At 45.9% G+C, this 24,918-nt stretch overlaps 2 protein-coding genes and 2 pseudogenes across 2 annotated transcripts; 1 reads left to right on the top strand and 3 right to left on the bottom strand.

Annotated features, from left to right (window-relative positions):
- Window positions 1-1,880: 1,880 nt before the first annotated feature.
- On the bottom strand, window positions 1,881-4,026 carry LOC136523473 (disease resistance protein Pik-2-like; annotated as a pseudogene).
- Window positions 4,027-6,317: 2,291 nt separating this feature from the next.
- On the bottom strand, window positions 6,318-7,774 carry LOC136523472 (BTB/POZ and MATH domain-containing protein 3-like; annotated as a pseudogene).
- A 442-nt stretch (window positions 7,775-8,216) lies between these two features.
- On the bottom strand, window positions 8,217-11,392 carry LOC136519622 (uncharacterized). Its single transcript, XM_066513014.1, has 9 exons — window positions 11,175-11,392; window positions 11,037-11,102; window positions 10,837-10,942; window positions 10,200-10,242; window positions 10,029-10,101; window positions 9,721-9,808; window positions 8,852-8,908; window positions 8,670-8,748; window positions 8,217-8,551 (listed from the first exon to the last, which is right to left on the bottom strand). The coding sequence occupies exons 1-9, from the start codon at window positions 11,246-11,248 to the stop codon at window positions 8,538-8,540; spliced, it is 600 nt and encodes a 199-aa protein (XP_066369111.1). The 5' UTR covers window positions 11,249-11,392; the 3' UTR covers window positions 8,217-8,537.
- A 177-nt stretch (window positions 11,393-11,569) lies between these two features.
- Window positions 11,570-14,147, top strand: LOC136519633 (uncharacterized). Its single transcript, XM_066513022.1, has 3 exons — window positions 11,570-11,767; window positions 13,362-13,494; window positions 13,603-14,147. The coding sequence occupies exons 1-3, from the start codon at window positions 11,595-11,597 to the stop codon at window positions 13,657-13,659; spliced, it is 363 nt and encodes a 120-aa protein (XP_066369119.1). The 5' UTR covers window positions 11,570-11,594; the 3' UTR covers window positions 13,660-14,147.
- The last annotated feature ends 10,771 nt before the right edge of the window (window positions 14,148-24,918 follow it).

Raw genomic sequence — 24,918 nt, 5'->3', positions numbered from 1 at the left:
TGCAGTGTAAATTGATGACAGGGCAATGACATGACACAGACTTCCAGTCAGGGCAATTTGCTTGCATAATTCCAAAAACTTTCTTACAATCTACTCAGCAGAACATATTATTCTTCTAGTGTCCCTCTTCAAAAGATCTGATTCAAAAAAGTCAGGAGCAACTTGTTGCTATCCCTAGATATAAGGTGATTGGCAAATTGTTGAGTCAACAATGGCGAGCTTAACAACAATGCTGAAAAGGTGATAACTATGACTCTTTTAAATATATGCAGTGGCGGAAGAGTGACTCAAAAGATATTACATCCAAACCAAACATATAAATACAAGATCACCTGATCAGCAAGACCAGCTCGTAAAGTGGGAAAAAGGAGAAAAGGAAAGGTCATTATTAAAGTGCATGATCATGGAAGCCTGACAAATAAGATACATATCCAAACCAAACATATACAAACAAAATCTCGAAAGAAGCAAGACCAAGAAATAGAGTGACTTGCAACAGCTAGGAAATTGGCAATGCTGTAATTCAACAAGAAAAGATTAAAAAAAGCATATGATGTGATCTAACCCAGAAGATACACATCCAAATTGAAACATATACAAACAAAATCACTGAATAAGCAAAGAAAGAGTAAAGATGCGGAACCAGTTAGGAAATAGGCATACTGCACGTCAACATTACTTAATTAATTTTGAAGGAAAGTAATCATAGAGTGATGATGAATTACTTGGTAATTGAGGTTGTCAAGAATTCAAAATCCTGGGAACTAGGATAGCCACCAGACACTGACTATCTGAGTCACAGGCTTTTCACACTTGTATGCCTGCTCCCAATCAGATTAGTAGTGCCTCTGATGTTAACGTCATGACACTCGGTTAATTACATCTTAATATTACCAGCCCGAAGGAGAAGAACCATGCAGGCACACAAAACAGATAAGAAGTTACAACACATATAATAAGAACGTGATGAAAACAAGAGGACATTGCTGTAGTGTTGTTACATGAGATTATCTTAGTTAATAAGACACACTATTGACCTAATAACCATATGATGTGCTTCACAAATCATAACCTAACAAGCAGTGGGCATAGCTGCAAACGATAAAAGATTTGTTGAAGCATGGTTGTTCGACTCATACCTAGTTGCCATGCCTTACAAGAAATTTGTCTGCCAACAGAAACGCATATAATGTAATAAAAAAGGATCCTGGTATATAACTGGTCATTTTCTTACTTAAAACTTTAGAAACAGTCCATTATTTAGTATATTATTCTGGAGACCAGAGAGGTCCATTCTTGTGTTGAACTTTGAACAGAACAAACTCACTCAGTGACACTTGAATTATTTGTGAAGCTGACATCATTCCATTTAGGAAATTTAAGGAGAAGTTTAAGGTAAGTGACACGCAAGAAGATAAGTACCTGGCCCGCGAGGCATGCCATCAGGCTACTCAATCGCGACTTGGGAGGGTCGCGGGTCGGTTCATTGGATGGAAAGCCAAGCTGATGGCACTACGGCCTATGCTCATCACCTATACACATCTAGGCCATCCACGTCCAGCTGCTCACCATCAGGCCACTTGCTGCTGGTGCCTGTCAATGGACAGTCCCTCGAGAGCAGTCTGCATCCACGGCAAGCTCTTCATGAGGCATTTCGTCGAACACCTGGAGCATGGCTCCCTAGGTACATTTGCCCAGCAAATGTTTAGCCCTTGCGGCTGCCGCGTACCACTGGGAGTCGATCGGCAAGGGTGTGGCGCTCGGGAGGCAGGCGGTCGCAGGCGCCGCTGCTCGCACCGGGCTGGAGCCCAGCGAGGAGCTCGCCAACCGTTCGAAACTTACGCTTCTCCGTCTGCTTCGTACGACCAGGACTTGAGCGGTTAGGGCGTGGCGCGCCGAGAAGGAGGCTGCTCGTGCTGAATAGCTGTCAGATTTGGAGGCCATAGAAGGAAAAACAGCGGCCCACCAAGTACTCTGAGGAAAACAAGAGAATGGCATGGGCCTCTTGCCGCTAGAAAATACTGCTCCTTGACCACTACATGGGAAAGCGATTGCAATCCTGCCATGTTCTTGATCACCCCGGGAACAACCTCTAAACCAGAGCAAGGTTTCAAGTACTTCACGCTGGCTGTCCTTGTAAGGTGCATCTTGTGCCCAACTAACAGATGCTTTACACAACTGAGGTTGTTTGCACTGGCTGGCAGTTTCTTGACAAGTGTTGCTCTAATGTCCAGTGTCTCCAGATGTTTCAGGTTTCCTAGTCGCCGCGGCAACTTCCAGACATTGGTCTTCCTGAAGCTTATGTACTTCAGCTGAAAAAAATTGCAGATACACTCCAGAGTGCTCATGCTCAAGCAACTGCAACCTTGCATGTCAAGTACCCTTAGTAGCCGTAGCTGTGGGAAGAAGCATGGGACTTCCTCGACAGAAGCTGACATTGTGAAGGAACGAACATGCGATACACTGGCATTTGTTTTTCCATCAATTTGTGACTACTGTGGATAGAGAGAAGGCGAATTTTGTCATGGGAAGCCAACGTGCTTCCCTCACATAAGAAAGATGCAAAGTTCTCCTCAATTGCCTTAGAGACGATGTATCATGAACTCTGCAGCTCCTCACCTTCTCATTCCAATCAATTTTCACGGGCAGCACAATGCTTCTGGCCACAAACTCTTCAAAGTAACCTTCTGCAATCTGCTCCAGGCTTAAACCATGCCTTTTGCTAACAAAACCTTCAGCTATCCACCTTCTCACCAGAGGTCCCCTCTTTATCACATAATTTTCGGGGAAAATACTTAGATACAAGAAGCATGCCTTCAAATGGTAGGGCAGATCATCGTAGCTAAGGGTCAAGACTTGCTTTGCAGCTTCTAGAGTGGGATTGGTTGCAAGTTCGGAGCCTAAGTTGTCACACACCTTCTGCCACTCCTGCTTGGTTGTATTTGTCTTGCTTGCAAGAAGGCTGCCAATGCTCATTATTGCTAAAGGCAGGCCTCAACATTTCTTCAAAATGCAGTTTGATACTTCCTCAAGCTCATCATTTGGTAATTTATCTGCTGAGCCAAAGATCCTCTTGAAGAATAATTCCCGTGATGTAGCATCTGATAATCGTTGGATTTTGTAAATCCAATCTTGCGGACGAGAACAACATATTTTGGCTACATCTTCATTCCTTGTTATTATCACCCTGCTACCCATATTATTGTAAGGTAGAGCACATTTGATGCTCTCCCATGCTGATATGGTCCATATGTCATCCAGGATTATAATGTACCTATAAGATAAGAATAGAAGGTTAAGGGAACTTGCCAATCTAGAGATACTCAACAACCTTGAAATTATTTATGAGTTAAATGCACCAGAGATCCATTAACTTGTGAGAAAATTTCAGTTGAGTCCATCAACTTCCAAAGTGGTCTTTTAGATCCATAAACTTTTAAAATGGTTCACTGCAGTCCATATATATTTATTTAACCTTAAATTCAAAGCACATTTGTAGAAAACCCCTTCCCACGCGCATGCAGTGCATGCATGGCCGGGTTTAGTGCTTTACTGTAGCTGGCGAGGAAGGGAATCAGCGCCGCGCTCTTCTCGGTGTCCACCACCGTCTCGTGACTCGTCCTTCACCAACGGCGGCCTGCTCCCGACGAACGAGAGCATGGCGGTGTTCGCCGCGAACCGTGGCCTGCTCCTGCTGCTGGCGGCACAGATCCTCGCCGGCAGCACGCTGCTCCCGGTGTTCCTCAGGCTGGCGGTCAGCGCCACGAGAGGGCTAGCGAGGGTGTTGTTCTTGTTCACCGGGCGAGGAGGACCCGTCGAGGAGCTCGTACCCATGGACATGGAGAACAGCGCCGCGGCGGCGGGCTTCGGCCACCTGCTGCCGAGCGACACGCGGGCGGCGTCCCTCGCCGCCACGGTGGTCGCCGTCGCGGCCGCCGCCGCGGCGCTCCTCTGCTGCCTGAACTGGAACTCCGCGGTGTTCGTGGGGCTCACCGCCGGCGAGAAGGTCACCAACGCGGTGTTCATGGCCGTGAACGTGCGGCAGGCCGGGGAGAACTCCGTCGACTGCTCCCTCGTCGCGGTCGCGCCGGCGGTGCTGGTGCTGTTCCTCGCCATGATGTCAGTCATGCTCCTCCGCGCGAAATTGAAGCATACGCGACAGCATATTGTTCGATCATTGACAGATTTTGCATGCCAACCGACGACTTTCAGGTGCATCCCCGCGTCGGCGACATTGTTGTCGGTGCACGACGACGGCGGCGAAAAGAAAAGGAGCGGCGCCGGAGAGCCGGAACGCAAGGATGGAGAGAAGAAGAGGAGACTGTCGCTGAACAGCATGCTGCTGTCACCGCTGGCCTGCAACGCCGCAGCGGTAATGCTCGCCTGCATCACCGAGAGGCGATCGATCTCCGTGTAATCAAGACCAAGAAAACAGGGCTGAAAAACTGCTGAAGAATTGGCAATACTGTGTTCAGTCCATTGTAATAAGGTAAAGCATAGGTTGATGATGACTAACATGACACTTTAAGGTTAGTAAAAAAAAGTTCAAGCTCCAGACAATTAGGACAACTGCCTCGGTCAATTGTTCTCCACAGTCCACACTGGTATATCTGTCCCAATCAGATTAGTTATGCTTCTCGGTAATGTCAGGTATCAATATTAGTAACATACCAGGAGAAAAACCAAGCAACTACACAACATAGTAGATATAGATAAGTATTATTAAAAAAAATCCACTAGTTAAGAAGGCTGACCTCATATCATACATGGAGAAGACAAAGAACCTCTGTTGTTACCTAACATGTAAGTTTTATTAATTAGAGGGAGGGCAAACAGTATCGAACCACGAATCATATGATGTAGTATAAAACCTGAATTGGGACCACAGGTTGAATATGAAAAGCGAAGAAGAAGGTAAGTAGCGAACACATGGCAAAATTTTAAGCAACCAAGCAACTTGAAGAAGTTTCCATGTGCTTCACAGTTCACCACAAAATCATTGAGGAGCTTCCTTTCACACAAATAAAAAAAAAATGTTGAAACACGACTGTTTGATTGTAATACCCTCAGCTGCTATATAAGAATGGGAGATGTCGGTGCCTACAATACTGTTTGTGTCATGGTGGCTGCAGAGTACTATTCCGTGCAGGGTATGGTCCCTGGTACAGTGGTTTTGACTTGTGAGCCTTGCCTTGCTTTTCTCCGCACGTCTTCTGGTTCCTACCGAGCGGGCGTCCCCGGTCGGATGGCTCCAGTCGGCTCTGAGTGCGCCGGTCGGAGAAGAGCGGTGAGCAGGGTTCCTGTGATCCCCGGTCGGAGACGTGGGGTCGAAGTCAGAAGTAGTGTTTTGGGCCAGGCCTTCCGATTGGAGAGGCCGTCCGGTGGCGGCTGGAGTCGAAGCGAACGCTCCGGTCGGAGAGGTGGGCCGAAGCAGCCGACGAGCAGGCGTTGTTCCTCTTCGGCCAGACCTTCCGGTCGGTGACATGGCCGCCCTTCCGGTCTGTCGTTTTAGACTCTTGGGCCGGCCCATGAGTCACGTGCTGTCGGCTTGGGCCAAGCCTTGGCGTGGAAGCCGGTCCCCGAGGGACCCCGGGTTTATGAACCCGACAATACTTCTATAATAAACTTATAAAAAAACTCGATCCGCGGGGGAATGACGTCCCCACCGGTTTTTCATTAAGAAGAAGATCTTTTCACGCAGATCGAGAAAATCCCCGAACTCCGGCCCCATCCATATACAGCGGCACCACACCCCCCGAACCCCGGCCCCACCCATATACAGCGGCACCGCATCCCCGTGAGACGGGACGGCCACAGACATGTACTTTGGCGTGGAACAGACGAGGATATTTTTTTTACCTTGAGGCCTGAAAATCGCCCCCGAGGGGGATCGAACTCATGACCTCAGGGGTGCCGAACCAACCGGTCTAGCTTCTGTTGGCTAATAAATTTATCTAAAAAAAAGATATTATTTTCTATATATCTAATCAAATTTGAACAAATTTGATTCTTCAGCCAGCAAGATGTGCTATTATTTTTAGACGAAGGGAGCCGATGCCAATCTGTCAACACGCGATCACCAAACTAACCTCAAATTAAGCAATCAACATGGACCCATTCCTTCATCCCCAGATATTTTAATCACAAAATGTCTTCTCTATCGCGCACAGTTTCGGATACGTAAGATAAATGCATAAACAGGGATTTAAAAAATCGGCCTCATCTCCTTTAAAATGGTGGGTCTCCAGGAACTAAATAAAGAAGACAAGCAGAGACGACGATGCTCACGCTCATCTACTACCTTGTACACCTCTGCATTACGCACAAAACCACAAAGTAACTTTCTCGAACATGTCTACCAGCACAGCAGGGCATGTTTTTTTTTTTTTGAGGTGCACGTACCCTTGACTTGCCACCACGTCACCTATGTCGTTCTCGTTCGACGAGGCGATAAACTCAGCGCAGGCATGGCCGAGAGCCTCGCCGCGATGCCGATCGGCTAAAGCTGCCATGTCAGCCACATCCTCGACGCCAATGCTCTCGCAGAGACTGGCCTCGCACATCAGCTTCAGCCTCTCCATGGCGTACCTATCCGCAGCGACAAGCAGGTGCCTGAGCATCTCCTTCCTCTCACCGGCGTCGAGCTCGTCCATTGCGGGCATCGTGTCCGTGTAGACGAAGTGAAGGAACGCTCCAAAGACGTCCGGGTGCATGTCCTCGATGGTCACACACTGACTTGTGCTCTCAGCCGCCACAGCCACCGGCCCAAAGAACTCGGCGCTGAACACCGGCGACCGCATCGCGAGTATGATCTTGTGGGCAGGGGCAGGGAAGACCTCGTCTCGGACCTTGAAGGTCACATCGGCGCCTTGTTTCTCCTGCAGCAGCCTCCGTAGGTTGTCCGACAGGTCCGAGGGCGGCACTCGAACGACGACCTCGAAGCCGAGGCTAATGGCGGCGGCGGTCTTCTTCACTCATGGTTTGCCCATTGGAACAGTGACGTCGCACTCTATCACCAGGCAATCATCGCGCAGGAACGTCGACGACGACGCTTCCAGCTCGCTCCTCTTCTTGAGCTTGGGCAAGCCCCATGCAGAAACCGCAGACGGGTTCTTGGTGACGTCGGAGGTGAAAGCCTTGGGACCCTGGTGGAGCAAAACCGTGGACTGTCCGGTGGCCTGGTCGACCAACCTCAAGTCGAAGCTTGCCATCACCTCGGCGACGTCGGTGCTCATGAGCTCGAGGAAGGCCGCCGCGTAGTCCGCCGACGATTGCAACCCGTCGGGATAGAAGCGGCCGGATGGACCAGTCGTAGCCGCCGACGCCGAAGGTGGCGGACCTGACGAGTCGACGAGAAGCTGCCGATGCCGAGGCCCCTGTGCAGGCTGTACCTGTCCACCTAGAACGCGTGCGTGCCCCGCGCGGTCTCTACCGTGCTCGTCGACGCCGTCCTTGTTCTTGGCCTCATGCTCATCTGGGATGCTAGCTGCTAATAGCAGCGCGAGGAAGTACCGTAACGACGGCGCTGGATGCAGTCGTGTGGATCGGATACTAGGGACCTCGATCTGAGATTTTATGGTGCCAATCGGCGCCTACTCGATCTGAGATTTTATGGTGCCATCGGCGCCTGCGTGATGAGGAGACGGGACACGGTCCCGGAAACCGGAGTCCTTTCGTTCCTCGGAGACGGTCTCCGAGTTTCGGTAGGCAAGACAGCCCGTGCAGACCGCAGCTTCCTGACGCCTTGTTTAGCTGAAGCAAAAGATACCGCCATACCAGCTAGCTCCACACTTCACCGTCCCTTATACTCACTCCGTTCCAAATTATAATATGTTTTGCCCTTTTAGCTTTTCTAAGATACATTAGCTATAAATCTAAAAAAACAAAATGTCTTGTAATTTGAAATGGAGTAACTATTTTTTTCAATAAAAATTTCATATTAGCTTCTGAGGTATGAGGTGATTGAAACCAAAAACTCATTTCATTTACAAACTTATAAAACAAAAAAGTGTGGAGCAAGAATATGATGGACCACTCAGTCTCTCAAACCAAACACTGAAACAAGCCTAAATAACTCAACGTAACTACTATATCTTCGTATTTCCCTGAACAGCTTACTACTACTTAACAATCAGATCATGCAAGGAGCCCGTACCATGTTCAGAATAATGTCATCGCAATTTAAAAGTGTTGAAATCAGCATCAAGAGCACAAGATTGAGAAGCAAGCTGCAGTACTTTTTTTTGAAATGGTCTGCCGTACAATTGAAAGGGAAGAGGATGCCTGATCTTCTAACGACGAATTACTTTAGACATCCAGCAACATTGTAAACGGAAGCTATTACATCTGGATGATAACAGTAAAATGGTGAGGCTGGTACAAGATTTCTTAGTAGTTACAGTGAGCTCAACCTAGACAGCAGCATTCTTATCCTTCCTCAGTCCACGCAGTGGCTTCAGACGTGAAACAGTGATTTGGTCACATGGACAAAGTGCTGCCACAGTGAAACATTCCAGAACATCTCACGTCTGCACTGATCAGATTCTTGGTGCTGCATGAGTGCCAATACAAGCATCAGTACTGCAAGCTAGTGTGATTATAGGATAAGCTGGGGACAAAGAAAAGAACACACAGATCAACTGAGATTATCAGATGAAAATATCACGTACCTCCACCAATTGTGGCCTCAGGGAGCCGTTCTATCGAATACCTGTGTCTTGTGATGTACATGATTGGAACACCAGGAACCTGCGAAATTGAGAAAATGCCCATGATATAAGCATGCAAGAAAAGCTTCTTCGATACTAAAACAAGCATGTCCTGAGCTGTGAGCAGTGAACACCAAACACACCTTTCTTATCCTCCTTTTCAAATCTCTATCACAAGTAGCAACTATGTAGCATTTGTGCTGTCATGATAAAATATATGGTTTAGAACAAATAAAACAAATTGCCTAACATACAAGGTAAATAAACCAAAATAATCATCGACTAGGTATTGTGAAGGTGAACAATACAATCTAACGCAACTAAATGCACTAGCTATAACAAAGAGATCACTGCATTCCAACATGCATGTTACCATGAACTAAGCTCAGTGCCCACATGCACATTAATCAAAGCAAAAGCCTAACCCGTAGATCTGTATATTAAGATTATAAGAGTAGTTAGAGGACACAACATCTATAGGTATAAACAGGATACCACTCACATGCAAGTTCCAATTGTTTAACTTGGAACAAAATTGGATACTACATATAGACACAATACTTTAGACAAGTATGCAAAAAGGATTACAGGGGAGAAAACACAAGTGCAATTTTTTTGTTCACCTTGGGAACAGATACAGTAGAATCTCGAATCTCGGAAGAACATAGCATTCAGCCACATTTCTCAAATATTGGGAAAAAGTAAATTCTAAAGGAATCAGCCACATATCTCAAATATTGAGTAAACAGTTTCAGCACGAGGTTTGAAATTTGAACAGCCAATGTTTCAAGAACTTGCACATATCTCTAAATTAACATTTGAGAAGGAACTAGGAATAGACGTTATATACAAATTACTAAAACTTCTGTACCCAATGTCCCTGTTAACTAGCGATAATTGTAAGTCACAAGTTCTCTAGCAGGAGCTATCCTCCTAGTTGGCACTTAACAGAATACTCCCAGTACTCATGCTCCAAACAAACAAAGAGCGTTGAAGAAGGCAGAGCTTTTACCTGAGTGACCCTCTCCACAATGCAGTCATCAGCATAAGTTCCCTTGTGTGTGCATGCCAATCTTTGGAACCTAGGGTCCTTGGCGATTCTGTGAGGGAGGCAAATTAGGTTATACAGACAGATGAAAGTTATACTGAAGAATCGAATATAACAGCAAGTACGTGCAATCAACATTTGTATAGGTGGAAGATGACAACAAGAGCCATAGATAAAAACCTAATTAAACCTCTATTTGAAGACAATGAAGCAGATAAGACAAAAGAAGACATTAAAACACAGTATGGCAACAGAATCAGATAGGAGCGCACCTCAAGGCCACACGATACTTCTGTCCCAGCTTTTCAAGCTCAGCCATAACGCAGTCAGTGATACACGGGGTACCTTCATAACAAGGCATCAGAATTGAAAATATATTAAAAGCGTAGCTCAGGTCACTAGAAAGAAAATGGGAATGGAAGATAACAGAGTTAAATGCTTACATTTTGCATAAAGGCAATCCATCATTCCCTTCTCCAAATCCAGCTGCATGGGGGAAAAGGAGGATTTAGTCACAAAGATGAGTGTTTAGGATATGGAAGTTAGCCCCATTAAGTGTTCTGTAGAATACAGAATTCAAAATTAACTGCAGTTAATGAATCAAATCCTGACTTGAAAGGAACATTCTTAGCACAGCATCCATATCGGATGGCAAGTCGAGATTGCTATAACATGATTCCCAGTCTCAGACTTGTTGGTTGCTGTTTGTTTTGCTATTTGCTAAAACAGTAAAATGGGTCACCATGCTCTATATCCTAATTTGCTTAACCATTTGTTTTCAATTTCCATAAGGTTTTAGTATCTTGTAAGAATTGGTAGCTCCAGCAATAACAAAGTGAATTGTGCACGACCTTTCTTGTGACGATACAGCATACAGATAAGCTATATGTGTCAACAATCAATTAAATCCACTGCATTAACTCAGTATCTTCAATTCTTAACTGAGGGAGTGAGGCAGTGGACATGCAAGTACACACCCTCTGGTGCATAATAACTAATTTATTGTGCAATCGGAATTAACCTTGGTCTCACGGAATTAATCAGTGGAATCGCAGAGCAGCAGATAATTCAACGACTAACCTTATTCTGTATGGAGAAGTTGATGAAGTTGGTATCCACAATCACCCGGTACGGCGGCCCCAGCGCCGTGTTGTAGCTGAAGAACAACGCCGACGAAACCTGCGGTCTGCAAATCACAGAAACAAAACGGCATCAGAAATCCAAACAAGCACATGAAACCCAACCGAGCCCCCAAAATCCGAGCGCAAACAAGCACTCACACATTCCGGCCGAGCTTCTCCTTATCCGCGTCCTTCTTCTTGTGGTTCAGCACATCCTCCTTGTACCTATCATAGACAAAAATTAGAATTCCCGGTAGCATGAACCTAACCATAGGCAGTTGGAGATGGTTGCCTTACTTGTTGATGGTTTTCTTAGTGATAATCTTCTTCACTGCAGCGAATTTAGGGCCCTTGCCCTTTGCCTTCCCCATCTCGAGCCAAACCCTAGCACCCGCAGCTACCTCGCGCTCTCCGCGGCAGGCGGCAGGAGACGGCGGCGGCGCCTGCGTCTGATGGGTCTCGAGAGGTCGGCGGAAGAGAAAGGGTTTCTTTTCGCCTCCGCAAGGGAGAAGGCGGCTGCTTGGTGGGCTCGCTCTGGTTTATGAAATGGGCCTTTTTAATTCCCCTGCTCGGCCCAAGAAGTTGAGTTTGATCCGTTGAGTGCGACGAGCTGTGTTGCTCGTCCTCTGGGCCGTTGGATGTGACCATGTGGGAGTGCTGTGTTCGTTCGTCGTCGTCCTCGTCCTGATCCGGAGGGAGGGAGGGAGGTGGTGGGGAATGGCGGCGGCGACCGCGACGCTCCGGTGGGTGCTGCAGCTGCACCGGGACGTGCCGCGAGCGGCGCGGTTCTACGCGGAGGGTCTCGACTTCAGTGTGAACGTCTGCACGCTCCGCTGGGCCGAGCTGCAGTCAGGGCCGCTCAAGCTCGCGCTCATGCACACCAACGACAGGTGCGGCTACTGCTGTTTGCCACCGCGCTCTCCTCCTAGTATTACCCAGTTCGTATTACTTCGACTTTCAGATGGATGCAAATTTGGAGTTGTTCGAGGGAATGAGGTGGGGGTTAATATGGCGGTTTTCTAACCACCCCTGTGGTGTACTGGTGTTACGCGCTGCGATGCTCATGTGTTCGATGAAATGTGTGTGTGGAACACTTGGTTTTAGATGGCATTGCGACGTTAGTGAAGAAATCAATTCAATTTTCATATGATAGCTGTGTCAATTTTGGCTCCGAAAAGTACCTTGTACTGGAATTCTTCTCCTGTGGATATGATCTGGCAGTTCAAAATTTGCTCTTTTTTAATTTCTTTATTTTCCACTGGCATCTAGCAGCATAGATGAGTAGTTTGGCAGGTTAGATGGAGTGAGGACTAAGCGATTGCTTATTTGCTTTACTGCATGCTAGCCCCACCTCCCCTTGAAAAACGGTAAATTGGTCCCGTTTTAGTGTATAGGAGTGCACACCAAATGGCAAATTGAATCCTTCATTTCTGGGCATGATTTGCACTTTACAGGTTACATTGGGCTTTGGGCAAGTTCAGCCTTTTTTAGTAAAATGTTCTTTTTTGTTGATCAGCTTGGTCAGACTTACCATAGGCTATGTACCCATGTGTCCAAGTCCAACATACCGCGCAAACTTAATGACCCCATAAACAAAATAATTCTGAAGTGTATGGAAGGAGTGTTGGATCTGCGAGATTGCCAATTCTTGAGAAAATAATGACCGAGCTGAGTGATGACCCTACATTCCATATATTGCATGAAAATATGAGATCCATGGAAAAGTTGTTGGACAGGTTAGATGGAGTGAGGACTAAGTGATTGTTCTAACGCTTGAAAAATCAACCCCCCCCCCCCCCCCCCCCCCCCCCCACACACACACACACACAAACACCTTGAAAAGCAGCAGGTTGGTTTTGGTTTCGTTTTAGTGTGCAGGAGTGCAGGCCGAATGTCAATGGATCCTAAATTTCTGGCCAATGATGTGCACTTTACAGGTTACTACTGGGCTTCGAGCAAGCTCCTCCTTTTGAGTAAAAGGTTCTTTTTGTGATCAGCTAGGTTAGACTTACCATAGGCATTACGTTATGTATGGAAGTCCAAGACATACTGGACAAACTTTGCGACCCCATAAACAAAACAGCTCTGAAGTGTTGGATCTGTGAGGTTGCCAATTCTTGAGAAAACATTGACCTAGCTGAGTGATACCCTACAATCCAAACATTGAACTAAAATGATACTTTTAGTCTTCAATACATTTCAATCTTGCTAGGTCAAAGTAGTGCATGAAAACAAATGATTACGGGTTAAAATGAATTGTCCTCCTTGGAGCTTTTCTCAGTTTTTTGCGATGACTTCAAGTTTCATCATCATATAAATATAAGCTAGAGAAACCTCATATGGACAATGGAGATACTTGCATGTTAATAAAGTGAAATTTCTAATTGCAAAATGAATGTTCTTGAGACATTATAGCATTTTTTTTTTGCAATTGTCCAGCGCATGAAATCGTAACTGTTATCTTATGTCTGAACATACTTGCAGTAATCTTGCATCGCAGAGAGTTTATTCTTCAATGCTGTCCTTCACTGTACCAGACATAAGCAGTACTGTATCGAAATTAATGGCATTGGGAGCTGAGTTGGATGGGCCTATCAAATATGAGATCCATGGAAAAGTATTGTCTCTATATTCCCATAGTTTCCATTTATGATTGTATTTCAGGATCTCAGAATCATTTATATGATGGTATGTTTCTTTGGGTTTTCTATTTCTCCCAATGCAGGTTGCAGCATTGCGATGCATCGATGGGCACATGCTAGGCCTTTACGAGCCGGCTTGAAGAACTCATGCCACAATGAAAGTAACGAAAACCTCCATTTTTCGCTCGCTGAAGACTGATGTGTATGTCCATTTGTTCCTGGCAAAAGATCTTTTGGCGTAACTCAACTCACTGGGCCTGGTGTGCCTGAAGTGGAAGAACTCCTTTTTCGCTAGCAAAATCATGAGAGACACTGTAGATGGTTTACAGCAGCTGAACAATTATCGATCATTCTCTGCCTCGTACTGCTGGTAGTTATGCTGCACATTTTCTCTAACTGAATGCACCTAGCAGGTCGTCATGGTAGGCTGAAGCCAAAGTCGAGTGGTCCTGCTCGGTCATAGCCTTGTCTTATTACATTGTGTCAGTATATCTAGTTCAACTTTCAATTCTAGTTTTACAATGTGTACCTAGTTTTCGATTTGCGATGCTAGTGCAGGAGTGCTCTGTACCTATTCATCCATGTAATTGAAATTCTTATATAATATAAGCACTTGTTTTGAAAATTAACCATAGAAGTGCTGTTAACTTGTGTAAACTTCATGACAACATCTAATCCCCTTCCTTTCAGATCCTACAACCATACCCTTGTAACTGCACTGTTCTATTTTACACTTCAGTCATCCTTGCCTTTTCACTGGTTTGCCAGAACAGGAAGTGCTGGGCTTCTGGCTCTCCAGATAACACGCGCTTCGCTAGCTGTGGCGCGTGCTAACCTATGTGACTGTGAGCGATCTGTTGTTCTTGGTCTCGGGAGCATCATGGCTGTATGAGCACCCTTTTCTGCCTGGCCGAGTACTCATGACAACTTCACAAGGTCCAGCCGTCCAGGGCTCCAAAGGCATCATCAGCAAGCATTGAGTAGCAACCACGCCAACCAGATGCCACCTGCATTGCATCCCCCACGTCAACAAAACGCCCAGCAAATGTCAATCACTTTTACCTTTGTCCTTGGCCGTTATCCTACTACAATTTTTTGTTGTGTGCCTTGGCGCCTTGCTATGTGCTAGTAGCCACTACTTTAGTCAGAGATGAACTACTACACCAAAGCTACCGCGTCCCAATCACTCTGCAGCTGCTGTAGTCATGCCAGTAGGCCACTGCCAACGCATGCATATTCTGTCAGTTCTGGAGCAGCAGCATCAACTGCTCCTCAACGGGAAAAGAATGGAATGTATGAGTGTCCTGTCGTCGGATAAGCGTCCTGTGCTCGCGCTGAAGACGGCGAGGTTTGTTGCTTTGCTGCCGGGATCGTCTTGTTGTTGGTTGGTTTGGGAGTTTGGCCAGTCGCTCTCGGCGGTTGCCGGAGCCCGGAGGGGAAAGCTAGCCTGATCAAAGCGTCTGCTCCTGTATCTGGTAGGTGAGGCACCAGCTCATATCGTGCTCCGTATTGCACGGTGAGCATGACTGTGCGCTGAAATTTGGCTTATGCTGATTTATCGTGAGAGAAAAACATTATTTGTTTGTTGAAAAGTACTGCTGAAATAATTAAAGCAAACATGGCCATAATCGTCCAGCCGGCCAATAACGCCCATGGCCTCGAAAATAAAGCAGGGGTGAAATGCAGTTTCGGGTCCTAAATGGCTAAATCTTAATCGTCCTTCTTTCTTTTACCGAGTGTATCGAGATGAAGTTCGTTGATAGTTCAGCAGAGACAAAGTGTAACACCTCTTGTGTTACGAGCTTGATAAGCACTGAGACCATGGCCTGAGAGTGAATTAGTTACTTAAATGCCTATATGTGTTAATGAAAAATCCTAACGCGAAGAGTAGAATAAGTAGTTCTAAACATTGGCACCAAAGCAATTTTTTTAAACAAAAAATAAATATAATTTGTATGTAGCACTTGAATAAAGTTAGAGTGTAAGTGTAGTAGATGGAAATGCAACATTAATTTTTAGAGAAAAAAATACTATTAGTTAGTAATTTAGGAAGTTCAAAAAAATCAAACTTGGGATTTAAGAAGGGTCATTTCGTTGCCGGCAAACGCTTGAACTTGTGTTTAAAAGTATCATTCTTTGGCGAACTATATTGGACAAACTAATTAGGAAGTGCTTAGATATTTTGTTTCTAAGAGTTAGTGTGTAGTATGGGCTAGGTCATGGTACAATTGTTAGTTGAATCTAGCAAGGTTTAGATCTTTTAAAAATTTAATCAAAAGTGTTAGGGGAGGTTAGTACTAATCGGACATGGAATTCTTCTAAGTTTGAAATGATAATAGACAATGCTATTTTGTCATTTAAATTTTAACAAAGCTACTATAGAACATGTATGTGACGCCTTAATAAAGGTTGAAATGTGAGATTTGTAGATGGCAATGAAATACTTGATGTTGAGAGATAATGTTGTTAAGTACTATTTTCAATAGCTTAAAAGTGCAACTAGAAATAGAAATCCATTTAACACTTAGAAAATTTCATGAACTTTTGGAAGGTTAGGTATTGTGATGTTTAGCAATTTTTGTAGAGAAATTGGGTTAAGGAGTAGGGTGGTATTATGGCTTGTTTTAGTAGCCTAATATACACTCTAAGGTATAGCAAAAGTGGTTTGAGGACTGGATAAATGGTTTAGACGTTTCGAACGCTTTAAAATCCATGCATAACACGAACTCGGGCCGTCTTCTCATGTTGGATGCGGTCACCAGGCCGTCCAGCCCCGACGTCGCTGCGTCGGTGCGTTGGGCGCGCGCGCACGCGCGCACGTGGCCACGCTGGTTGGTTGCTGCTGCCACAGCCTGGCCGTTGTGGGCACACCGCGAGCCGTCGCGCCCGCCGCTCACTTGCACCTGGGCATCCTACCGCCGTGCCACGCTACTGCGGCTGCCGTGGCTCAGCCGACGTGGAGACCGCCCTGCCGTTTGTTTCACCTACCGCGACGATGACCCCAGTCACAGTGGCGATGGACGCTTCCTTGCTCTACTCTACTCTGCTCTGCCGCTAGCCGCCACCAGCGACCCTGCTCGATCTTGCCACTTCATGTCGTGCGCTTCGCGACAACCCTTCCCGTCTCGTCAACTGTACCACGTGCTCGCTTGGCCACCAACCAGAGTTGCTCACCTTAACTGCTTGGTTCGCTCGTAGACCACTCCACCGCCTCTCCGTGTGCGGAGCCGTCATCACTTCTCCCTCTTCCCATTGCCAAGTTATAGCTTCGCAGCTGAAAGCTCTAGTTTGGTTTTGGTTAATTGATGAAACCCTAAGTGCTAACCTAGTTTATCAAGATGATTATGAGATAGGTAGCACTACTCCAAGTGATGAAGCAATGACGAAGATCATGACAATGGTGATAGCATGGTGATGATCAAATGCTTGAACTTGGAAAAGAAGAAAGAGAAAAACAAAAGGCTCAAGGCAAAGGTATAAAATGTAGGAGCCATTTTGTTTTAGTGATCAAGACACTTAGTGAGTGTGATCACATTTAGGATAGATAGCCGTACTATTAAGAGGAGTGAAACTCGTATCGGAATGCGGTTATCAAAGTGCCACTAGATGCTCTAACTCATTGCATATGCATTTAGGATCTAGTGGAGTGCTAACACCCTTGAAAATATTTGTGAAAATATGCTAACACATGTGCACAAGGTGTTTGCAGGGTTGAGATGGGTTTGGGTCCCTCTCTCCCTCCCGCCGAGCTTGCGAGGCGGGATTCGGCGCTTTTGGAAAAATGAAATGTCTATTTTCTATTGCGCCGGATGCAAAATTCTTGGTGGTTGGCACATTTGAGCAAGGGTGAAGAAGTTAGAGTTGAAGTGGAGTTGGTCGAAATGATGCTGGCGTCGGTCTACTGACCGGACGCTGGGTCACTCAGCGACCGGACGCTGAAAGGCTGCGTCCGGTCGAGCTGTCAGACGGCACAGTCGCTGTGGTTGAGCACCGGACGCTGGTCTGCGTCCGGTCAAGGTGGACCGGACGCGTCCGGTCGAAAAAACATGCCTCGGGGAGCTTACTGGAAACGACCGGACGCTGGGGCTTCAGCGTCCGGTCAGTTTTATCGGACGTGTCCGGTCATGCTCGGGAGCTTACTGTAAACGACCGGACGCAGGGGCTTCAGCGTCCGGTCAGTTCGAAAGAGCAGCGTCCGGTCGAGGCTGATGACCGTTGAGTCTGGACACGTGGCTGACATCGAGCGACCGGACGCTGAGAGACAGCGTCCGGTCAGTCTGACCGGAGCGTCCGGTCAGAACGCGTTTTGCCCAGTGAAGGGGTATAACGGCTCTATTTGATGGGGGCTCTATTTATAGCCCCATGGCCGGCTCAAGGGCTATCTCTTGCACATTTTCATTGACATAGCATCCTTGTGAGCTTAGCTAAAGCCCTCCCACTCATCTCCATCATTGATCCATCATCATTGTGAGATTGGGAGAGAATCCAAGTGCATTGCTTGAGTGATTGCATCTAGTGGCACTTGGTATTCGTGTTGCGCTGCGGATTTCGCTTGTTTCTCTTGGTGGTTGCCACCACCTAGACGGTTGGAGCAGCGGTGAAGGATCGGCACGAGTTGGTGATTGTTCGTGGCCGCCTTCGGTGATTGTGAGGGGAGTTGTACCTTCCCCGGCGGAGCGCCGAAAGGTAACTCTAGTAAATTGCTCGTGTCATTGAGTTACCTCACTTGTGGGTCGGTTCTTGCGGTGTCCAATCGTGTGGACGAGGTTTGTGAAACACCTCTTAGCCGCCGAACCACCAAGTGTTGGTCGACACAACGGGGACGTAGCGTGTTGGCAAGCACGTGAACCTCGGGAGAAAATCGATTGTCTCTCTTCTTTGTCATTCTCCCGGTGATTGGCTATATATTCATCTTGTGATTGGTTCATCCCCTACACATCGGTATAATCAATCTACTCACTCATTTACATTCTTGCAAACTAGTTGATACAAGCTCTTTAGTGTAATTAGAATTGAGAGCTTGCTTTATTATTTACATTCATCTAGTTGAGCTCTTTAGAGTAGCAAGGTTGAGAGCTCTTAGTGAGTAATTACATAGCTAGTTTGTGTGCCTAAGTATTCATTGCAACTAGAATTGTTGGATAGGTGGCTTGCAACCCTTGTAGAGCTAGAGCAAGTTTGCATTACGCTATTTGTCATACTAATCAAATTGCTCTAGTTGATTTGTAGATTTTTAAATAGGCTATTCACCCCCCCTCTAGCCATATTAGGACCTTTCAGCAGCGAAATCCCTCGCTCCTGTGGATAGCTTAGAAGGTTGGCTAAGCGCCTGGTTTCTCTATGGTCCGTCAGTGCACTGTGGGCCGCCAATTTGGCGTTTTATCGCCGCCGGTCATGAGCGCCGACACGACCTGTGGTTTGGGGGTAAGTCCATAACCCGGAGGTAAGGGTTCGATTGGTGGCGTTTCTAGGCTCACCTTGACCTTCTCTATCCGATGCTCGCGTTGATTCGGCCAGGAAACTCGTCAGCGACGTGGTGATGCGTTGATGCCACCGTGGAACATCGCCACCATGCTCGGGCGCACATGGTTGGGCCGCCTCGACCCTCCCCTGCTTCAACCATCTCCTTAGAGCGCACCGCGGTGAGTCCCTGACCCTTCTCCACCATCATGACCTGTCCGATAGGATGTAGACTCGCCGGAGCACTCGTGCCGCCACGTGGATCCTCCGTCGACGTCGATAGGTGGGATTAGTACACCGTTGAACATGCCATCGCCTTCTACTTTTGCGCGTAGGTTCGGAGGTCAATGTCGATCTAGTAGACGCGTCATTGTGGGCCTCAGTAGGCCGGCGTGGTCGGGCGGTGCCGACCGGGGCCACACCGACGCGTACAGGCACGTCTGGGACCCGGCCATTGTGAAGACAAGGTATTCCAGGGTGCTTTGTGCAAAACTCGAGACAAGTGGAACAGTGCCGCACTGTATCGTTTGATTTTCTAAGAGTGCGAGTCCTCTTTTGCAAAATGCCAAACGCGCGCGGGCGCCCCAGGCTTGGGCTGCAGTAGGCCATCGCGACTCGCGCACGACCACGCCCTGCGCGGGCCGCTTGGATTGCTAGGCCCAAGTGGTTGCCGTCGGCCCTTTTCGATTTCTAAAGCATTGCCTAATTTAGTTTCTAAGGTAAATTTGAAAATTCAATATAAAATTGTGTAGTTAACCAAAAATTGTAAAACCAATTTTGTCAGGTTCCTAAAATCATAATCTATCTGCTAGTATATTTTGTTCACATAGTTTTATAATATTCTTAGGATCTATATAATTAATTTGAGATACTTAATATTGTCAAAATATAAACTTGTAGGAATTGTTGTGATAAATTAGTGATAGTATTGGCTCTGAAACTTTCATAGTAAATCCCTAACATTATTAGGTGCTCACTGTAATATTTGTAGCTCCATAATAATTAGTTTGCTAAGGTAGCTAAATGAGTCCTAGTTCAAAAATATATATTTAGTCAATTAAATGCCAAAACACCTTGGGATTTTAGAACTAAAATATTTTTCTAGAGACAAAGCCTTACTTGACAACGTGGATACGTAGACCAGCACGTTAGTCATTAAAGCTAGCTCGTTAGCTTGCGGAGCGTAATTGTATATTTAAGAGTTGCGGTTACCGTTGATTAATTGGGTCTCTGCGTTGCATCCACGTATACCATAATAGGAACAACGATGGATTATGGAGTCGACCGAGGTAGCGGAAAAGATGGTGCCTTGATGATCGTGTCACCTTGATGGAATGCTAACTTTTGGTTATATCTTACCCAGGCAAGCCCCGCTGCATAACCCCTATTATTCTACACTTTATGTTATGCTTGTGCATTAAGTTTTAAGGAGTTGAATGAAAACCACTAGCATATATATATATATATATATATATATATATATATTGAGCCTTACTTGTATGATAGGATCATGTAGATTGGTATGTTGCATGACTCTGGTAGAAGTCGAGTGATTGCCTATCACTCGCGAGATATAGGAAAGATATTATTGTTGTTATTATATTGCTATCATAGGGAATATATATAAATGATAATTGGAGACCAGGAGGAATGGTACTTTGGATCTGGACTTGGTTTGGCATTCGAGCAAGGCTCGGATTGCACTCGTTTCGCCTGTGTCAGTTAAGGACCGACCGTTGCATTGGATTCTAGTCAGGTCACAGACTTATTATTCTGAGCACATACTTGCTTATAGAGGCGGGAAGGCTCATTGCTCTCTTGTCGTGGGTTCTGACTCTTTCCGGACTGACTGATTGGAGGCGGGGATAGTGGAAGTCTAAGCACCACACTGAGTCTGGGACTCAGGTGTGGGGGTTTAGAGTCCAAGTTTGGACAGGGACTTGGACCCCTTGACATGAGAGTGGTGGGTTGGTCCGGCTTGTGCCTGGGGTATAAGCGAGGCATGTGTTTCGGGGTACCCAGCTAGGCTACATTGATTCACGAAATGTCGTGTAATACGGTATGACTTGTCTACGATCTAGCACCATAGTAAGAACTGGAATATGAAAGATGGTAAAATGGTTCTGATTGCTTACCACCTGCTTGAAAGTAGCATAGGTGCTTACATAGAATGGTTAGTTAATGAACTAATGATGACTGCTAATAAAATTGAATATAAGGATGCACGATTAGTAATGCTCCTGCAGATGCAATAAATCCACAAGCCAGATAGCCTTGAATATCCTTGGAGTCTTTTCTTTCCTCCTGACGGGTAAGTCTTGCGGAGTACAATTGAGTACTCAGGGTTTGTTCTACCCTGTGGCAGGTGACAGGTGGATGCTAGAGCTGACACTTGTGTGTAGGAACCTCCTGGTGGGCTCAGCGAGGATTTCCTCAACGTTGCGGACATAGAGTTTATTTGAAACTTCCACCCAAAATGTTTTACAATGGAAAAACTTCTAACCTGTTATGATGTATATAACGGATCATCGTGTTAATGTTTAACTTGTCATTAAATGATTTTATTTCCACTGAAACTCTGATAAAATGGTTATATTCTGCTATTATAAACAATAAATATTATACTCTGATGTTGCATGGAAAGTGATGTAAGAAATGGCTAAAATGTTGTAAGCTTTATTCTTCCATTTATGATCCTGTTGAAAAATGTGGATGTTCGGGTTCTCCCATGGGGTGCGCTCGACAGAACTGCCTGATGAAGCTCACATTCGGGGTGCTTAGTATCTAGTGGAAGACAAGCGCCTCAGTAAGTGAGTTATTTCGGGTGATTCTACCACACAAAGGCACAGTGAACTGTGGCCATGGTGGCATTCATAGAAGACACCTGTTGCACATGCGTTAGTGCTGTTATAGTTTTTTCTAAGTGTTACTATCTCTACTAACGTCAAAAAGTTCTACACTTCATGTTTCAATCATATCAACTAACCTAAGAAACTAGATTATAGGAAAGTAAAACCACACGACCAAAGTATTATCTAGAGTGGTGGTAATTTATTAGGGAGCTACTAGCACCCAGACATCTGATCGGATACTGATCTGTTGGACGGTACCATGGCCGCACCCATGCGGGGGCCCACGCGGCCTAGATGTCGTCTGCACACCCCGACCACACGCGGGACCGTCTGTGCCCACTCGGTGGCCCCCAATAGCTATAGCAGGCAGCTACGATAGGTGGGTCTCATTACAACATGTGCAACATAATATCTACTTTTGCAACATCCATATGGAATACTTGTGACATACGTCCGAAATAGCTGACAATACGAGATTACTGTGACTAACGTGTGTTTTGCAGATGCAATTAAGTTAGGTCATGGTAATGGCAATTGATTGGGCAATCATGGTTGTCATGCCCCTACAATGGAAATCATTTCAATTTTTAAAGGATGGATGACAAGGTTAAGGATGGACTAGTTCTAAGTATCGTTTGGTGTTGAGGAGACACTAAGAGTAGTTTAGGACTTTGTTTTTCCTTTGGCCATACTATTAAGGGGGTTCTGGACGGGTAGCTTGACCTAGGTGAGTCTAGTGGGTTAGGTGTGGTGCACACTTGTCAAAACTAGCACTAGGTAGCTCCAAAATAGCCCTAAGATCAATTGGAGCGAACTTCATTCACATATGATTGTGAGTTGAAAGTGAATGGAGGGTCAAATGCTGATCAGACGCTGGTTCCAGTGTGACCGGACGCTGGCGTAGAGTCCGATCAGTTCATTTGATCAAGGTGAAGTCATTTGGATGCGACCAGACACTGAGAGGTGAGTGACCGGACACTAGGTGCCAGAGTCTGATCAACTCCAGTAAGGTTCCAGTGATCGGACGCGTCCGGTCATTGCTGACCGGACGCTGGTTAGGTTTTGGCTACTGATCGGACGCTGAGCAGCAAAGTGATCGGACGCTAGGTTCCAGAGTCCGGTCAACATCAGTAAGGTTCCAGAGGGTAGTTTTTGTGATCGGACGCATCCGGTCAGTGCTGACCGGACGCTGGACAGAGTCCAATCACAACTTAACTGCTTGGTGGCGGGGAGAACTGATCAGAGTGTCTGACCAAAATCCTAGTGAGGTGATTGAGATTTGACAATCTAAGAGAGAGGCCTCATTAGTGAAAGCAAGAGTAGCAAAGTGTGCATCCACCCTTCTCATTAGGCTTGTCGTGGTCAAGTGAGAGTTCGTGCTTGTTACTCTTGGTGATCGCCATCACCTAGATGGCTTGGTGGTGATTGGGAGCTTAGTGATCATCCGACGAAGCTTGTGGATGACCCAACTCAAGTTGTGAGTAGTTGTGGGTGATTCACCACGACAGAGTGTCGAAGAATCAACCCATAGAGAGCACTTGATCCTTGCGTAGATCAAGGGGGAGCTACACCCTTGCGTGGGTGCTCCAACGAGGACTAGTGGGGAGTGACGACTCTCCAATACCTCAGCAAAACATCACCGCGTTTCTCCTTCTCTCTTTACTTTAAGTGTTTACTTTGAGCAATTCAATTCTTGTCTTTACATTCATAGAATTGACATGCTAGAGTAGGATTGGAATAGAGGTTGCTAGACTTTTGTGCGTTAGAACAATAGAAACACTTTTTAGGCACAAGGGGTGAAGTGGGCTAATCGTAGGGTTTAATTATTGCAAAGCATTTTAGAATTATCCCAATTCACCCCCCTCTTGGGCATCTTGATCCTTTCAATTGGTATCAGAGCCTCATACTAATGTATTTAGGCTTAACCGCCTAGAGAAAGATATCTCATGGGGATAGACCTCCTCCTATCTTTGAGGGGGGATTTTCCTTATTGGAAAATCCGCATGGAGGCGTATTTAGAAGCTCTAGATGTTTGAATACTTAGAGCCACCTCACAAGGATTCCCAAAACCTCGGGATCCCACGCACCTTTAAGGCGATGAAGTGAACTATGAGAAATGGAATGCAAAGGCTCAAAACACCATCTTTAGAGGCCTTTGCAAAGATATGTTTAACTGGGTGAGGAACCACATGGACGCCCATGCACTATGGTCGGATATTTATGCGCTCCATGAGGGAACTAGGAGCGAACGTGAGGAACACTATCATCTCGTAATGAAAAAGCTTAATTCTTTTGAGATGCTTCCTAAAGAGAATGCTAATGAAATGTACTCACGCTTGAATGTTCTTGTAGAGGAAGTCAATGGGCTTGGACTCACTCAAATACAACCATCTGATGTTGTAAGAAAAATCTTGAGTGTCCTCCCCATTGATAAATATGGGCATATTGTGACCGTGCTTCATCAAGGTGATCTTTCCACCGCTACACCGACTCAAATCTTGGGAAAGATCAATGCTCATGAGATGTATATGCACATCACACCACAAGATGGCTTATCCTCTACCAAGAAGAAAGACAAAGACTTAGCATTCAAGGGTAGCCAAGAGAAGGGCAAAGCAAGAATTGAGTATGAGAGCTCAAGTGATGATGAAGTTGATGATGCAAGTCTTGCTCTCATGGTGAGAAGAACCTCCAAGATGCTAAAGAAGCTCAACAAGAGTGGCATCAAGTTTGATGAGAAGAAAAAGAAGTTCTTCACTAGCACAAGAAGGAAGCCAATCTCTGAGATGGATTGCTACAATTGTGGAGAACTTGGTCATTTAGCACATCAATGCACCAAGCCCAAGAAAGACAAGTACAAAAACAAGTACAAGGGCAAGAAAGATGACTCAGGTAATGAAGATGAAGATGAGAAGAAGAAAAACAAGCCATACAAGAAGAAGGATGGCAAGAAGGACTTCCATAAGAAGAAGAAAAATGGGAAGGCATACATCGTCGGTGATTGGCTCACGGACATTGATTCATCAAGTTGCTCATCCGATGATGATAGTGATAATGAGAAGGTGGCCACCATTGTGATTGACTCTT

Source organism: Miscanthus floridulus, chromosome 18, assembly GCF_019320115.1.
Source record: "Miscanthus floridulus cultivar M001 chromosome 18, ASM1932011v1, whole genome shotgun sequence".
In the NCBI taxonomy this organism is placed as follows: Eukaryota; Viridiplantae; Streptophyta; class Magnoliopsida; order Poales; family Poaceae; genus Miscanthus; species Miscanthus floridulus.
Note: the sequence above shows the minus strand (reverse complement) of the source record. Positions and strands in the feature narration are given on the sequence as shown.

Coding starts and splice junctions, on each gene's coding strand:
- LOC136519622 (XM_066513014.1), bottom strand. CDS start 11,248: ATGGGGAAGGCAAAGGGCAAGGGCCCTAAATTCGCTGCAGTGAAGAAG. Junction 11,103..11,174: donor ACTAAGAAAACCATCAACAA/GTAAGGCAACCA, acceptor TGTCTATGATAG/GTACAAGGAGGATGTGCTGA. Junction 8,909..9,720: donor TTGTGGAGAGGGTCACTCAG/GTAAAAGCTCTG, acceptor TTATCATGACAG/CACAAATGCTACATAGTTGC.
- LOC136519633 (XM_066513022.1), top strand. CDS start 11,595: ATGGCGGCGGCGACCGCGACGCTCCGGTGGGTGCTGCAGCTGCACCGG. Junction 11,768..13,361: donor CTCATGCACACCAACGACAG/GTGCGGCTACTG, acceptor ACATACTTGCAG/TAATCTTGCATCGCAGAGAG. Junction 13,495..13,602: donor AATATGAGATCCATGGAAAA/GTATTGTCTCTA, acceptor CTCCCAATGCAG/GTTGCAGCATTGCGATGCAT.